The sequence below is a fragment of the Tauraco erythrolophus genome, chromosome 20, assembly GCF_009769465.1.
Source record: "Tauraco erythrolophus isolate bTauEry1 chromosome 20, bTauEry1.pri, whole genome shotgun sequence".
Taxonomy (NCBI): Eukaryota; Metazoa; Chordata; class Aves; order Musophagiformes; family Musophagidae; genus Tauraco; species Tauraco erythrolophus.
Genome location: NC_141484.1, coordinates 6,850,734 through 6,867,781, shown reverse-complemented (window position 1 = coordinate 6,867,781; position 17,048 = coordinate 6,850,734). Strand labels below are relative to the sequence as shown.

Sequence of the window (17,048 nt, the reverse complement as noted above, 5' to 3'; positions counted from 1 at the left end):
CCTATTGTCTTCAACAACCAATTGTCCTCAACAACCTAAGCAGCTCTGTGCTTTCCTGAGGAGGGAGAGACTTAAGCACGTTGAAACACTTTGCTGGATTTGAGGCAGGAGGCTCAGAAACCCATTGCTGTAAATCTCTCTTGTGTAATTCATAATCATCTCGCAGAACAATTGCTCTTTCTTTGGGAAGTTTCTCTAGTTTCTTTATTTGCAAAGCTTGTAACTGATTGCTTTGGGTCAGCTGCTCTGAACCTTTACTCCAGCAGTCTGTAGGAGTAAAATGCGATCAAACATTTTATGCCAGAGCTAAACATGTTAGGAACAGTATTTTGATGCATTAAAAATACATCAGCTGTAAGGGACAATCTGGGATGTTTCTGCAGAGGTATTTTTATAATTCTTGCAATATAACACTTTGCTGATTCGTCTAATTAGGCTTCTATACTGGGAAGCAAATGGACTTGCAGACTTGTATCTGTAAATAATGCATTCTCAGCAGGTTGCTAACTGGAAGAAACATACTGCATGCAATAGTCATAATTTGTTGCAACTTGGTGTCCGAGCAGGTGGTGGCACTAGGCTTGTGTTTTGGGGAGAAAGCCTACTTGAAAAGCAGCTGGAACGTGCTGGATGGGGTGCTGGTTCTCATCTCCGTCATTGACATCCTGGTCTCGATGGTGTCAGACAGCGGCACGAAAATCCTGGGAATGCTACGGGTTTTGAGACTGCTGAGGACACTGCGGCCCTTAAGGTAAGCAGAGGAAGAGCTAAAAGAGAGTAGGGTGTGTGTGCCAAAGGGGCAGCTGAGCCTCTCCTGCAAGCAGCAGCATTCGTGCAAGGGAAGGGGCACGAGAGACAAGGGCATGGCGTCCGTCGCCAGTGTTGTGCCCAGCCTCCTGCTGCTCCGCGGACAATGAGCGTCCGCAGGTCCTGCAGAGCTGCATGGAGCTCCGGGCGCTCGCTGTGCTTTGGGACCAGCCCCAAGTGCAGCAGTAAACTGATCAATGCCTCTTTCGCTCATTAAAACACACATCCCCTGCTATTTGCCTTCTCATTTGCTCTGTGTAAAGTGCAGCTTAACAGCTTCCTTCCCCCCCTTTCCTTCAGGCAGTCAATGGCTTTCCTAACAAAGAAGGAAATTAGTAGCAGGTGACAGATCATTTTTAAGGAAGCAGAGACTAAACTGTTGCTTAACCTGGAATGCAAAGAAGCTTCCCCCCCCGGCCTCAGTTCCCCATTAATTTTACAGAGACATTTATTTTGAAAAATTGCCCAGACAAGATGGAAGTGATTGTCCTGCTCACTCGGTCCCCCATCTCGGAGAGCAGGCAGTATCCCACGCTCAGGGGGCACGCACCCCTCTGAAGAACCTGCCCAAGGACCAACCTCTTCCAAACAGGCATGTGTTTTGCCCTGTACCCCGAGGCATGAAGGTTTCTCTCCATGCTAAATGCAGTCCCTCTTTAATACCATTGTTGCTGCTCTTGTTCCGCAGCAGCTAATAAACCTTCCTGCTCAAAGCATCTTTGTGCGCCTGTCATATCTTACTGCCGCTTCCTTCATAAAAGGTTCGCTTTGAGTCAGGATTTTCTCTTTCAGGACAGAAAAATAGGACCCTGCTTCTGACAGAAGATGTTGTTTTACTATCCCTGCGTGAATAATAAGTCTAAATAACAATGGCCATGCCTATACGTATATCTTTCAAATATTCTCAACAGCTATGAAAGACATTCTGTTCACTTGGGCTGTGTGTATGTTGTGCCTGGTGAGTTTTAGGATGTGAGCTGCTTTAATCAGTTTTATCTGGACAGATAGCACCATCAGTGTGGTTCAGCTCCCTGACCAGATCACTACACTGTCTTCCTATGTGACTCTGCCAGATTGCTGGTTCGTTAGATCTGCTCGGCTCTTCTGTTTTGCCTGCTTTTTGACCCATGTTAAGAAAACTTACAAAATAATCTGGATAGCTCTGGGTAAAATTAGAATTGATTTTCCATCTCTGAACTGTGGAATGCAAGTTGCTTTTTTGAGGTGATGTGGTTAAATTGGATCTAGAAGTGTGAGTTGTGCTGAGCCCTACTAGAGTCACCTGTCTGACCTAGTGAAAGCCCTGTGTACTTTTTTGTAGCTCTATAGGTCTGCCTAGCCAGGACCTGAGTCTTCATTTGCTAGAGACTTTCTCTGCAGTCACCTATGTGCATAAGTAGTCTGGTTATGGAGAATAATCCACTGGGTAACTGCAGGCTGGAGGAAGATCTGCCATCTGGAGCATGTGCAGGATCAGGCTCTTCCATTGCTCTTTCATTCCTGTTGGCATTTGATATGTTTTCTCAAAAGAGCGTGCGAATGTTTTCAGCCAGCATCCTGCTTTCTACTACAAAGGAAACGTAAAAAGACAGCAACAAGCCTGTTCCCTAAATATGGTCACAATCAGTTCTATTCCCTGTAATTAGATTTGTAGGAAATGAAAAAGCAGCTATCAGACTGGGAGCTTTTCAGTAAGTCATAAATCTCCGCATGTGGAAGCCCATCTGCCTCTGCGATGCACATCTGGGCTGCCCTGAGCCACCTCTGCCCGCTCTGCCTTTGCCATGGGCTGTGCTGTGCGGCGTGGGGATCTGCCCGGGATGTTCAGCTGGATCGACATGGAACAACAGCTGGAACGGGTGACCTGAGGTCTTTGCGCACCGTGCTCCAGTCCCCGTGTCCAGGTGAAGTCCTCTGTGGAGACTGAGCCAAAGTTTTTCCTTTCCAGGAAAGCACAGATCAGGGGCTAAGGTGAATGCTCCATCCCACCACAGAGGAGTTAACCTGGCTCCTTCCGTCCTCCTTTTCTGTGGGCACTCGGGGACAGGGCTGCAGGGAGGACGCTGTTGGAGAGAAGCCAAGCCCTGGCTGTGCGTGTCACACTCAACTGGCAGGGACAGCCCTCACCATCTCTGCGTTGGCTTTCCTGGTTGATAGTCTGAAGGGGTTCTTCTTGCCAAAGACCTCCCTCTTTCTGTCTCTTGTTTTCTCCTGTGAAAACAACCCCGTCGCTTTACGCAGCACGCAAACCCACACGTGCTTGTGCCTTTTGCGCGGGCATTAAAAAACAACTGGCCTGTGTGCCAGTCACGGGCGTTTGATTGCATGATTGATTATCAACCTCCAAATTGAATCCGTGAGGATTCGAGTCCAGCTTTATGACCAGAATTCCAAAAATATATTCACAAAGGAGTGACATTTAAAGATGTTTCCATGACCCTCTGATGTTTCAGCCAGTGGAGGGATTGCTTATACAATAACATTCCTTCCTAATTCATTCAACCTGCTGTTTTTGAGATCAAGTGTTGTAGCTTAAGATACAAGAGAAATCAAAATTGAAAATGTATTCAGAATTAATGTGGAGGGACTCCAGTGCTGTTTCACTCTCTACAGAGCCTGGGCTTTGACTTCCAAAGCAGATGGATAAATTATTCACTTTTCATACCATTGCAGTATGAAATAGTCATTTCATAGACTCTTCTATTTATCATATTATCACCTTTGCTAATTCTTTTTTGATCTATGGAGGAAGGTCTTCATTAACGTTGATCTGCTACTTCATCTAAGTGCTACTTCTTCTTCTGAGAGCTCTGATCAGACTAGCAGGCTCAACATTAGAAAATGTGATCCAGCTGGGGTGAGGCTGGCAGTAGGTTTGGAGTGTCTCACACCAGGGGTTCAGCAGCACTGGGAATGCTGAGACCAGCAGAACCAGGAGGAACTCGAGGGACTAACATTTCTTCACACTGAAAAAAAAAAAAGTCTCATTTTAATTTCCCCATTTGTCATATGCCTAATGCAGACTGGAATTGTCCTGAATGCAACCTCGGTGAGTCTACAGCTCTGGCATGCCCAGAGGGCTCCAAATCAGCCGCATCCTTCAGCGATAAATCGCAGGAGTGGTGGGTCAGATAATACGAGTTTGCAAGCCTGATATCAGCAGGACCTTGGGCAATATTGATGAGGTGCAGGGACGCTGTATGTTGACGTATTGAAGGTGACACTAATAATCTGGAAATGCTGAGCATTTCATTGGCACTTCTTAGAGAGTTATCAGACTCTCGGGAGAGCAGCAAGAGTCTTTGCACGGACTTGCCTCAACGTTGGATCAGTCTGATGCAGCTCCAAGGTCTGAAGGTTTTCATTAGTAAGAACTATTATTTTTCAAAACCTTTTCAAAGTCTTCTCTCCCTGTAGGGCTGAGAACAGCACTGGTGCAGAGCTAAACTGGTGGCAGCTTTTACCCTCATGCATTCTCATTTGAGGAATTCCCTGGTTGATCAAAACTCTGAAAGCAGCCAAATGCTGCAGATTCTCAGCCCTTTTTTTCTCAACGCACATGACTTCACGAAGTCAGATGAGTAACCTCCTATTTTCTCTCTCTGCTGGATACCAAATAGTATCTCACAAGGGAAATCACTTTATTATTTCTAGAATAGGCTTTCCTAATAAGCGTTGGAGAAAATTATCAATTTTAGACTCTGGAGACTAAATTTCCTCCTTGTTCCCCCAAATTTAAGGATGCTCCAGTAGTTAGACCGCAGGCCTTCTATTTAAAAGTCCTGACTTCAGTTCCATCCTGTGTGGCAGTGGGCAGAATACCTAAGTCAGGATTCCCAAGGCACCGAAATACCTAATTTCCATTGAAATAATTGGAAATGAGGTGCCTGTGTACTTCTGAGAACATGGCTTGCAGTCCTCCCATGCCTCAGTCTCCCATCTGTAGTTTGGCAGTTGCAGCATTTCACCCAGGACTGCATGAGGGTAATATGTGAGGGATGGTGAGGTCTTTAGACCATCTGAGGATCCATAAGATCCCCGTCCCCTGGGGCATCTCAGCCTTGAGCAGCCTTCTGCTCCCTGAGCCATCCCCCCCCCCCCCCCCCCCCCCCGCTCATTCCCTAAAATAACGCAGGTCTGAGCACGAGAAAACACAGATATCGGAAGCAGGTAGCCCAGCAGCTGCACGGGAGAGACACCCAGCGTGAGGAACAGCAGCATCTGCCTTTTGTGTTCCACTAGTAAAGGAGCGGATAAAAATACCACCATCTGTTTCTTTCTTAAAATGATAATTGATGAGTTACCCTTGACATTTTGAGTAAATATTTAACCAGAAAAAAGGGAAATAAGTTTTTAGCTTTTCAGAAGACTGTTTAAAGCCAACAGTTTTTGAAAGACGTGGTGCCTGCACATTGATCTCCGCAGTTTGCTCTACCTGTTGGGTCTGGGGCGGGAGAGGGTTGGCGCAGGCTCGGCTGGGGTCCCAGCTGAGGCCACGTGTGTCGGACGTGTCGATGTGCCTATGGGGATCTCTGCTGGGACCACCGTAGCTGGGGAGGGGGAGAGAGGAGGAGAACTTGGATCCTCTCCAGGCCACAAAAGTCCAACTGTGCTTCAGGTGGTGCAGCCAGACTTGGGGTGAAACAGGAGAGAGGTGGTGAGAGAAAAAAGGAGGTGAACACCTCATTTATCTTGCCCAGCACAGTGAGATGGCTTCTCTAAATCGCACAAGCCTTGTCCTTTCCTTGTAGTGATGTCCTTGAGAGTATAATACAATTTCTACCCTTTCTTTTTTTTTTTTACAACCTGCTTCTGTTGTGATGTCCACGTTATTTTTCCCCAACCTTCCCATAGAATCTAATCCTCTGTTAGGAAATTTTTTGCACTACCAGAGAAAAAGGAGCTACAGAAGTAAGGTGATCTAGTGGAAGGTGTCCCTGCTCACTGCAGAAGGGTTGAACTAGATGACCTTTAAAGGTCCCTTCTCACTCAAACCATTCTATGACTCTATAATCACTACAGATGTGCAGACAGCTGTGGAAGAATCCATTTCAGAGACTGAGCCAGGGAAATCAAGAGCCTTGCCTGAATCTGCGCAGGAATGGGCACTGGGAGGCCCACTCTTGGCAGTCCTGGGCAGGCTATAGGCATAAAGGTGTGTGTTTGTCGATGGCTCAAACTAAGAGGCTGGATCCCAGGGAAGATGTGATCGAGGCTGGAAACCTGGAGAGCTCTTTGGACCAAATGATAAGAAAGGGAAAATATGAAGACTTGAATGTATTATAGTGAATGATGACTGGAAGATGCTGATCAGCAAACGGATCAAGGATAGGTAGTGGGTGAGATTAAAACCATCATTCCGAGTTTGAAAAATATGGGACTAGCCTTTATATCTTACTTTCCTAGGTCCTTCTCCAGTGAATTTTCTGGCCTGGCTACTCATATGTGGTCTTCTCCTTCTCTTCTTTTATACAAAGCTGTATGCGTAGGCAGAGACCCCTTCCCTCAAATACCTCCATAATCTCACAGGTTAATCTTTCAGAACTGTTTCTTCCATCATAACTCTTGAGTTATTTACCATTCTAAAAAATTCCCTAATGGTATTTTCTCCACATCTTCTGTCTTGACAGGAGGCAGAACTGGGCAAGAACAGGACTAACATAGCTTTTGTGCTTACTTGACCCCACAGAGTCATTAGTCGAGCCCAAGGACTGAAGCTGGTGGTGGAGACTCTCATGTCATCTCTGAAGCCCATTGGGAACATCGTGGTCATCTGCTGTGCCTTTTTCATAATCTTTGGGATCCTGGGAGTTCAGGTGAGTCCCCGCTAAGCCTCAGCACCTAACCCGAAAGTGTAACGAGCCCCAGATGGCCCCACATATGGGTATCTCTACCAATGCGCACACTATAAGCCTCTCTGAAACTGAACTAATGGGCTGTTGGCCTTCTTGGGGAACGCTCCTTGCTCCTAGTGAGGACGGAGAAGATCTCCCATTATTGATTAGCCATTAAAACCTCATTAGCAATTAGAACCTAACACCAGTGGCCCAGTAGTATGCATCCCTAGCCATAGCTGAAGGAGCAATGGTTAGAACCAGTGTGGTGGGGTTGGTTTTGCCTCTCTCTGGTTCCATTGAGGTCTTCTGACCAGCTCTAGAAATGTGTGTTGGTTTTGAATCCATAACTTTGCCATAGTTAACAGCCTGGCATGACTCAGACCCAAGGGTTTATGCAGCTCTTGGTCTCCACCCCAACAGCACAGCGTGACCTTTCTGAGGCTCTCAAGACACATTTATTCCTGACTTCCAAGTCTTGGCAAAGTGTCACTTGACCTATGGAACTTCCTGGAAGTTTCCCTGTTGCATGCAGTGATCCAAAAACCAACCTGATGACCCCCTCAAAGGCACAGAATGGGTTTTCTTCGTCCTTTCCCCACCACAAGGACTTCTACTCTGCCTGCAGCAGAATGTGAATCAAGATATTCCTCCACTTTCTTCCCCCGGCCACACCAGAGAAGGGTCAGGCCTGAGGCATGACATGTACCACCAGAAAAACTCTGCTCAGGGAAACTGTTAAATCCTATTCCTGTTCCAACTGGGAGATAACATGGGGACATCTCCCCTCCATCTCTCTTCTAGGTATAAACCAATGGGGAAACAGAAACTCTCAAAAGCTGAAATTGCTAGTTTGTAAACTCTAGAGAGACCTTGACCTGGAGATTCATTCAGATTCTGACAGTTTGTATAACTGAAAGCTTGCAAAAATAGAGATTTCTGAGCCTGCTTTGTGCCAGCTCTGCTGGCAATATCCTCAGTCCCAGGAGTGCAGGAACCCAGGGGAAAAGGGCAGAGTTTCCACTGCAATGGAGTTCTTGTTACCTGAGAAGAAGAGATTGTTTCATGTGAATATTCTGACATAACACTTATTTCTTTTGGAAGTTTATCTGCACAGCCAGCTTTGGAAAGCAGCTCTGTTTGGCTTTGTCTTGGAAAGGTGTCTTATATAATGTTTTATACTAATATACTGCTCAAATAATAAATACAGCATCGAAAATAAGCAGAGAAGAAAATCCTGCCATCCATAACCACCTCAGCAGCTAGATTGGCTAGCATTACAGTGCAACAACATCCATCCATTATACTAAACAGATTCATAAAACTAAGCATATCCCATAAAACAATATAAAACTCAGACACAGGAAAATTTATGCCAAGCGACAAAACTTGCAGTATGCTCTTTGAATTTCCTCTCTGCTAATTGCGATTGCTTTCCCTAGTGACTTGCAGTCTTACGTTAAATTGTCACGACTATTGATGTGCTCAAGTGGGAGATGCAAGCAAGGCTGATCCTGTATTCAGGATGCAAAATTCTCAGTTAATATTTATGTCTAATTAAGTGTAACATGAGGGCCATAGCTATTTTCTGTAAAAAGATGATGTCTCAAAGTTACTGTTGGTTTTCCAATGTAGGTATAAACTGAGGATCAAACTAGAGGTTTTTATGCTATCAGCATCCAGATGTCCGGGTTTCTAACAATGTTTCTTCTTAAAAAGACTGGTTTTATTGTAGCGCTTGTCCATGTGTGAATAGTCATTAATAAGACACAAGCAATAGATTGGTAAAACAAGTACAGTAGGAACCACTGGGTCTTTTACTTTCAGAAGTGCTAAAATCTGAAGCTCCGACAGGGAATCAGCATCTTTTCAAATTGAGCTTCGTATTTCCCAACGCTGACAGAGGCTGTCTTACTGCTCCCATCCGAGCGGCGTTGCAGTCCAGCTCCTGGAGAAGTTACATTTATAGACAACGTATTAAGAGCAGTTGTTTACCTTCCTGCTTAATTAAAACTTTTCTCTGTGAAGGCTATATCTCCCCAGCCTGCCTTACCCATGGATAGTGTTTCTCTATGGAAAGATCAGGGAATACTTCTCTTCTTGCATCCAGAAGTTTTATGGCTGCGTTGAGTGGTGATTAATTTTGCATGCCTGGAGAGCATCCGTCTGCTGTTGGTTTCTGAAGGAAACCCATGGAGCAACGCGTGGGTTTATCTTGTTCACTATTATTTCTACCGATATTTGTCTAGAACAACAGATCAAAACCCGTCAGTGTCTTTTCTCTATACCCAGGTGGGGTTTTAAGGAGCCTGGAGAGCAGGCTGCCATTTCCCCCCAAAACAGTAATGTCAATAGCTTCTGTCAGCAAATAAAACTGGATTTGTTGGATGTCTCCCAGGCTTTCATAGCATCCATCCTGCTAGCATCAATCACCCTGTCAGGAGCAGTGATCATTCCCTGCCACTCTCGGTTCTGCGTGTGGGAAGCACCGGGTCTAGAATTAAACGCGTGGAGGCTCATGTTCCTCGTGCAGGTGTAAAGCAGGAGCTGACTCTCCACGAGCTGCGTCTCTCCTGCCTTACATCAAAGGAAATAAGCTCAGGATCAGGCACCCAGCACCAGCCAGGCTTGACTCCTTAAGCTCTGCACAAGGAATAATTTCAGAGACGCCTGCACAGACTGCAGAGCCTAACGGTGGCTGGAGAACAGCGCTTGGGATCAGAGCACGGAGCCAGACTGACAGCGGTCTGGACTCGGCGAGAGCCCGGCGTCATCGCCGCAGCTCGGCCCCTCTCTGACCGTCCCCGTGTGACCCCTAAGAGCGCAGCTGGGTCCCTCGCTGTGCCTCCTTGGTGCCACCTTCCCTCTGCTGACTCTTGAAACCGGCATCGTTCAGTGGGCTGGAGTCGCCAGAGTGATTCCACGTGTGGCAAGAAGCCGTTAGCTGGTCTGGGCTATTAGCCAGAGCTGCACTTGAGCTGGCCACCCAGAAGCAAAAGGCCGTTAGGCCAGTCTCAGATCACTGAACCAGACAGCCTAATGCACGAGGTGGGTGTCCTAAACGAGGTGAAATCATGCATTTGCTCATTAGGTGCATATTATACAGGCTGCTCGTACTTAATAACCAGCACGAGTGAGGCCGTTTCGCTTAACTTCTCCGGTCAGCGTGGGCCGTGCAGAATCCCCCAGGAGAACTGCCCATCATCTGCACAGAAATCCTGCGAACCGAACCCTTACCTTTCCTCTCTTCTTTGCGTGTTTTGCAGCTTTTCAAAGGCAAGTTTTTTGTCTGCCAGGGGGAGGACACCAGAAACATCACAAATAAATCGGATTGTACAGAAGCAAGCTACAAATGGGTCCGGCACAAGTATAATTTTGATAATCTCGGCCAGGTATTAATAGAATGGTAATCTGCTTCTTTGCTCCTTTCCTTCCTTGACTTAAAACCTGTGCATTATTATCCCATGGGATTTTCTTACAGGACACTACCAGTCGCAGTAAATATTCAGTTCACATACACAGCATTCTGTCTTGGTAAATCCCAAAGGTAGTGTTTCCAAGCAGGCATACACTTCTTTTTCGGAACAGAACAAGCACATGTGGCTTCGTGGAGTACTTAATTGCTTCACTGCTACATAACAAACCAAATATATCTTGCAGAAGGGCTTGTCTAATAGAGCCGGACACTTTCAGCCGTCTCTGCAACGCAGCCTTATTTTAGCAGCATGGTGAGGACTAATTAGTCGGGAGCAGTAGAGACCTGGAGGGTGGAAATGAAGCTGCTTTTGTCTTTGGCTTTGTGGTTTCTGAATTAGCACTCATTGGTGAACCAGGTGCTGACATTGATGGGGTTTTGCTGCCAAGAGAAACCTTTGGCCATCAAAGTGTCCCATTATCAGACAGGTGATGATGATCCCCAGACAGGAAAGGGCAAAGAGGAGTAAAATGTTACAGGTAAAAAAGCTTTAGTGCAACTATGTCTAACTTTTTTCCCATGTGTTTCTAGGCCCTGATGTCTCTCTTTGTTCTGGCCTCCAAGGACGGGTGGGTGGATATCATGTACGATGGCTTAGATGCTGTGGGAGTTGACCAGCAGGTACGTGCTCTAGCAGAGCTGTAAGAAATTAGTTGTCAAAGGCCACACATTTTGGCTCCTGTTTTGCAAACTACTGTTGGCTTCTGCCATCAAATGGGGTTGTGGGGTTGGGATCGAGGCGGCTGTTTGACTCAAGTCCTGGGGCATGACAAGGAGTCAAGTGGACAGTCTGGATTTGGATCTGGCTTTTTCCTTACAGATTTTGCAACACGACTGGTGTAACTGGCATTAGGAGAAACACACCCGTCGAAGAATGAAAGTTTGACTTTTTAAGGAATTTGGACGTTTCAGGAGAGAAGTGCTTTGTGTGGGTACAGGTTTTCAGTGAGGAACTTGCAATAGCTGCAAAGAATGCTGCTGTCCTACCGTTGGCAGAAAAGAGGTGGTTCTTCTGTCCTCAATGTGCTTTGTGTTTTGGGAGCATTGAGTTAAAGTGTCTCAGAGGGCTCTAATTTTCGGGAAGAGCAAAGCACACAGAGCTGTTTCAGAGGGGCCCCACGGGTGAATGGATATGGCAGCCACATCAATTCGCTCCTTTTTTTTATTACTATTTTTTTGAGGTTCAGTTAACATTTGCCTTCCTCCACTTTGCAGCCAGTCATGAACTACAACCCATGGATGCTCCTCTACTTCATCTCCTTCCTGCTGATCGTGGCCTTCTTCGTCCTCAACATGTTTGTGGGGGTGGTGGTGGAGAATTTCCACAAGTGTCGGCAGCACCAGGAGGAGGAAGAAGCCAAGAGGCGGGAGGAGAAGAGGCTTCGCCGGCTGGAGAAAAAGAGAAGGAGTAAGGAGAAACAGATGGCTGGTCGGTAGTCTTTCCACATCTTTCTGAGTCCTGCTTGACCTTCCACACGATCCCCTCCTCCCTCCCCTCCCTGCCTCGCGTCTGGTGATCATTCTTCTCCCAAAAGCATGTCCAGCTATAAAATTTGCATGAAGGAAATAGTGTCGTTTTAGGCTGAGCAAGGAGTCATGGAAGCCTTTTTAATGGCTGCATGATTTGCAATGACCTTTCCGTTGGAGGTTATTTAAATTAAAATATAATCATAATCAGACCTGGAGCTTCTTGGATAGCAGAGCTCCGTGTTACACAAATAGTGATAACTGCAAAGATCAGCAGTGCCGAATGGCACCATAAATCTTCTGAGTCATGAGCACTGTTGCTGATAACCGGATTCACTATTTGGTTTATTACAGCCTTGTAATGCCACAGTGATGTTACCTGTCCCATTTATCACGCAGGTTTATTTATTGGCACAGTAGCACCACTGCTATTCAAGAGTGTAATAAAATAATGGAGCCATCTCATTCTAGTAATGCTTAAAAACTCCTTAGAGAAACATATCAATGCATTTGCTTGAGAAATACAGATTAGAAAAAAAAAAAAAAAACACAACAGTTGAGAAGAGTGACTAAGTAGACAAAACAGCACTGGTGCAAATGGAACCAAGCTCCAAACTGGATGTGCAAGCTTGCAGCCCTGCCTAGAGAAGGCTTTACAGGTGAAAGGAGGCTAGACCTCCACCCTGTCAAAAGTCTCCAACCTGACATTTGTTCTTTAGTCCTTTTTTTTTTTCTTTTCATTCGTTTGAATAAGTAAGAAATAAGTCAGCCAGAGGCCACAGGTCGGAGGTACTCTTCTCGCATGCTCTCTTGTCTGACTGAACTTTCTCCGTTGCCCATCGAGTCCATGGCCTCGCTCTGTCCCTCCCTGGTCAGCCGCCTGCTGCTCTCTCCGTGTCCCCTTTCACATCTCCTCTCTGTCTTTGACAGACTTCAGTGCTGTTTAAGAGGCTGTCTGATCAGATGCTTGTTCCCAAAGCTGGTAATATTAAGTCTGTTTGATTTTTTTTCAATAGTCTAAGAGGTGTTTAATAGCTGTGACAGGCTTAATCGTGCAGCCATGTACCACAATGGTGACTCGGCCCCTCTTGGATCAGCACTCACCCAGCACTTTCCTTTGGTCACATCTTTAAGTCCCATGAGCTCCCCAGGTTTTGTAACCAATAGGACATATCACACCAGCCTCTGGACATCAAACTTGGGTTAATGCCAAGAGCCTGGCTCCCTCGCTGGGCAGTGGAGAGATGGGGGCTCCCATCAAGAGCAGTGGAGGACACTTTAGACTGTTCTCAGTTAAGTGAGATACAGATGGAAAGAGTATTTTTTTGTTTTTTACATCAAGGATATGCCTAGAAAGCTCTTTCGGCCAGTCCAAGTTCCCAAACACAGTTTCAGGCCGATGAGTTAGAAAATGTTTTTAAAGGCTGGGTAGAAAGATCCCTATTTAAAGTTACACTTTTGGAAAGCAGACATTTCTGTAGAAGAAAAATAGATGTTTAGTTATTATTAATGACCTTATTTATAATGCTAGAGGAACTAGATGAAGAAAAGACGTAAGTCTGGGCAATTTCCCAGCGGGAAGGAATCACAAACCATCCTTGGAGATGCAGTTATTCATTCAGTCCTATGAAATGCCTAATTAAAGAGGCAATAAACAGCTATTTTACTGAGGATCAAATATTGCTGAGTATTCAATCGCCATAAAAAACCTTTCAAGAGCAAAGTATGAAGCCCTCCAAATCGCTTCAGAACAGTTTTCCCAATTCGCATTCAGTGAAAAGTTGGTTTTAATTGACCGTGTCCAGCTTTGCCCTCGGAGGCAACAGGTGTCATTGCTCAACTTCATTCTGCATGGTGGGAGCTTGCAGATGATATCAAGACCAGGGCTTTGACCATGTCAGCAACTGCATGGGGGTTTCTTTCAGCTGGGCTTCCTGAGTGTCCCCGGATGCCCAAACCAACCTACGGATGTCAGACATAGACAGATGTAGACATCTAACTGGTTGCACAGTCATTTTTGATCGTAGACTCTTCAAATGCCTTTACCCAATCGGACATCTGAAAACCAGAAAAGCATGTGAGATCCCAGCTTGGTGAGATGTAGGCAGCTGCAGGAGTGGTCTCTCTAAGTTGCACTGGCCCAGCAGGATATGTACAAAGCCTGTCCTTCCGAAGTGTCTTCTCCTTCGTCATCGTCAAGCGAGGAGGTTCTCAGGGATCTCTTGGGCTTCCACCTGCGTACGTGGGAGAAGCACAAGAGCCCTTCCTTTTTCACAATGAGCCTGTGTACCTGAGCCCACCCTCCATGAGGCACCAGCAGAGGATCCCACAAGGAAACGTTACCGGTAGAGGCGACGGAGAGCCTGGGAGCCGTAGGGACGTCTGAAGGGGAAGGGAAGTCTTGCCGTGTGTCCTGCCGGGTGATTAATGCCGTTTCGTTCTTTTAGATCTAATGCTGGATGATGTATTAATGGAGAGCTCAGCCAGTGCAGTGCAAGGTACTGGGAAGCCGGCACGTCTCGTCCCACGTGAATGGCAGTGCTGTGTCACTAACGGCTGGCCACCGCTGCTCCGAGGCATCCCACTAAACCCTGTGTGTGGTGCAAAGCTCGTTCGCTTACTTCATGGCACACGCATACCATTCTGAACCGCAGGTCTGCAGACCTGCCTCAGGACTGACACTTGCGAACCCTTAATTTACCCCTTGATCATGTTATGTTTTTCAGTATTTTTTTTTTCAGTTTTCATTAAGACACTGTCAGACTTTTCATGGCTTTTTTTTTTTCCTTCTTTTGTTTTATTTTTTGTTTTTTTCTTAGGGAATAATGACTGGACTGTGAAATGGGTCCTTTATTGTTTACTCTAGCTTTCCTACCACCAGCTTAGGACTCTCTGAATAATTTGCAGGAGTGTCTCGGGAAGGCAGGCAGTCTCACTTTAGGGAGGTTATTTTATTATTTCTCCAGCCCTTGCTCATTGCTCCACAACCGCTGTGTTCCAGGGAGGCAGAGTCTTTTTTCAGCAGGGTAAAATTCCATATAGTGCAGAGCCTCAGCGCTTCAACGGAAGGATCAGCTCCCACACCAACCCTTGCCATGGACGTGGGATTTACCCATTGTGCTGCCAAACTGGTACATTCTTCATATTGATTGAGAGTTGCTTGATCCATGAGGCATCTTGTAAATGCAAAGAAATAAAGATGCCACCTCAAAGCCTTTCCAGGTCCTGAGCACTGCCAGGGGTTTGACCTGGCCACCCCGACCAGCAGTCCCTCACGTCTCCCTTTCCCATTCCCACTTTGCCAGGACGATGCTCAGGGCTGCGAATCTGTCCCTTGTTCTTTGTATTTTTAGAAGAAGCTTTGATTTGGCAAGTGTTTTGTTTAATTCATATCTTAAGAATATTAGCCTGAATAATTAAAGAGGCGTCAACGTAGAAACAAATATAGCTGTAATTTTCGACAAAAATAATATGCCAGGAAAATTGTGCCATTAAAGCGCTCACCTGTCAACAAGCTCCCGCTGCTTGAGATGGGAGCAGGGCTCCATCCATCTCTTGCATATTGCAGGGAGTTTTGATTAAACAAAAATTGTGAGGTGAGGGCTATCGGCTTTCCCTGCAGAGGGTAACTCCGGGAGACAGAGGTTCCTACCTTATGTTTCTAAGGTCTTGTTGGGAGTTATCACAACATGCTTTAATAAATCCTGAATCTCCTTCCCATTGCTATTCCTGGTACTTTTATTTCTTTGCTTTCATTCTTGCTCTTCTTGGTAGTTCTCCCGTCCTCTCCTGCGAAGGGGGGCAGCACAAGATGGGGTGTTGTAACTGGGTTTGGGGGGTCTGTTTATTTTTTCTTCTTTTTATTTGGTTATGATTCCTTTTCTGGTCCTACAGAGCTATGTCAAGGCTGATTTATTTTATTTTATTTTTAAGGCACTGAACTAATTCCAAACCTTCTGTTGTCCTGCACGAGTTCAGAAAGACTCTTAGTTTGTCTTTAGAAGGTGTGCGATAGTCAGGTCTGCACTTTGTGTTTCTTTGGATCCCGTGGCAGTGAACGTGCCACGCTGCTCTTCAGGCACTGGCCTGAGGGAATAGAAAGGTTTAATTTCTGGACCTGACCGTGGGGGATATGAGGGGATCAGTCCCAGGTGCTGTAGATAAACCTTCTCTGTGATTTGATGAGAAATCTGGAGTTGGGACCCCAAAGCTTCCACAAATCTCTGCACTCACAGGGGGCTGCTTTGCTCTTTCTGTGAAGATAGGATGGAATATTGTGTGTGTGTGTGTTGCTGCCTGGTGCAGTTACTTAGTGAGATATTATAACTTTATTTTTTTCCTTTTTCTTTTTGAGTCTCCATTCTATCACAACTGGAATCTTCTCAGTGGAAATAATTTATCGTTTTCCATTTTGCCTTTTTTTTTTAATAAATCCATTCAGTACAATAAAAGCCAAGTAAAACGCTGTGTTTAAATAAAAAAAGTTCCTTCAGTGCAAACTACTTTTTAACCTAATAATATTCTTGATACAGTTTGTAAATCCAGCTGCGTCACAGGCTCATTGCTCACAGGTTTGCCGCTGTCCTCCAGATATACGCAGACCTGCAAAGTAGTTAATTCCCTTATTATAGGAGAAGGAAGAAGCTGGAGGAGACAATAATGGAATTGTCCCACTCTCGTGAATTCCAATTTCCTGTGCCCACGCACCTCCGGCTTGAAAGCCACCTCGGGGAAAGTGGCAATTTCTCTCTTGACAGGGCTATATTCGGAGGCAGCTGCTATTCGGAGATATTCCAGAGCTGCATGCCCAGCCTGATTCCGGCCAAGAAAACGCAGTTAGGGAAGAGAGTGGTCCCGGCCCCATCTCCCACAGGGACTGGCCGAGCTCTGGGACCCACTGGGAGCTGGCAGTGGCATTGCCCAGCCAAAACCAGGGGTACCTCCAGCACTGGTTTGCTGGTCACTGGTGCCATTCACAGGTCACCTCCTAGAGCTGTTGGAGGAACAGCAGCATGGGGTTTAACGCCCCAAACCCGGGCTGTGATTGCCAAACCAGAATGGCACTTGGTCTAGGAGAAGTTAGAGCGGGATTAGGAATGGGAAACGTTTATCCTGCAGCAGTGGTGCTTGTGTTCAGTTTGGGGCCCCTCACTACAAGAAAGTCATCAAGGTGCTGGAGCATGTCCAAAGAAGGGCTACGAAGCTGGTGAAGGGTCTAGAGCACGAGTCTTAGGAGGAACGGCTGAGGGAACTGGGGTTGTTTGGCCTGGAGAAAAGGAGGCTCAGGGGAGACCTTATCACTCTCTACAACTACCTGCAAGGAGATTGTAGCAAGATGGGGGTCAGTCTCTTCTCCCAAGTAACAAGCGATAGGACAAGAGGAAATGGCCTCAAGTTGTGCCAGGGGAGGTTTAGGTTGGGTATTAGGAAAAGTGTCTTCACCAAAAGAGTTGTCAAGCATTGGA

At 46.1% G+C, this 17,048-nt stretch overlaps 1 protein-coding gene across 3 annotated transcripts in view; it reads left to right on the top strand.

Annotated features, from left to right (window-relative positions):
* The window catches only part of CACNA1G (calcium voltage-gated channel subunit alpha1 G), a 144,646-nt gene that overhangs the window by 101,078 nt on the left and 26,520 nt on the right, over positions 1–17,048 (top strand). For 2 of the 3 annotated variants that reach the window (XM_086623852.1, XM_086623851.1), the window contains 6 exons: positions 567–751; positions 6,497–6,623; positions 9,908–10,033; positions 10,648–10,737; positions 11,332–11,545; positions 14,031–14,081. In XM_086623852.1, the coding sequence (XP_086479978.1) occupies positions 567–751; positions 6,497–6,623; positions 9,908–10,033; positions 10,648–10,737; positions 11,332–11,545; positions 14,031–14,081 (793 nt within the window). The remainder of the gene's footprint in view (positions 1–566; positions 752–6,496; positions 6,624–9,907; positions 10,034–10,647; positions 10,738–11,331; positions 11,546–14,030; positions 14,082–17,048) is intronic. The other variant, XM_086623853.1, reaches the window with a different exon arrangement.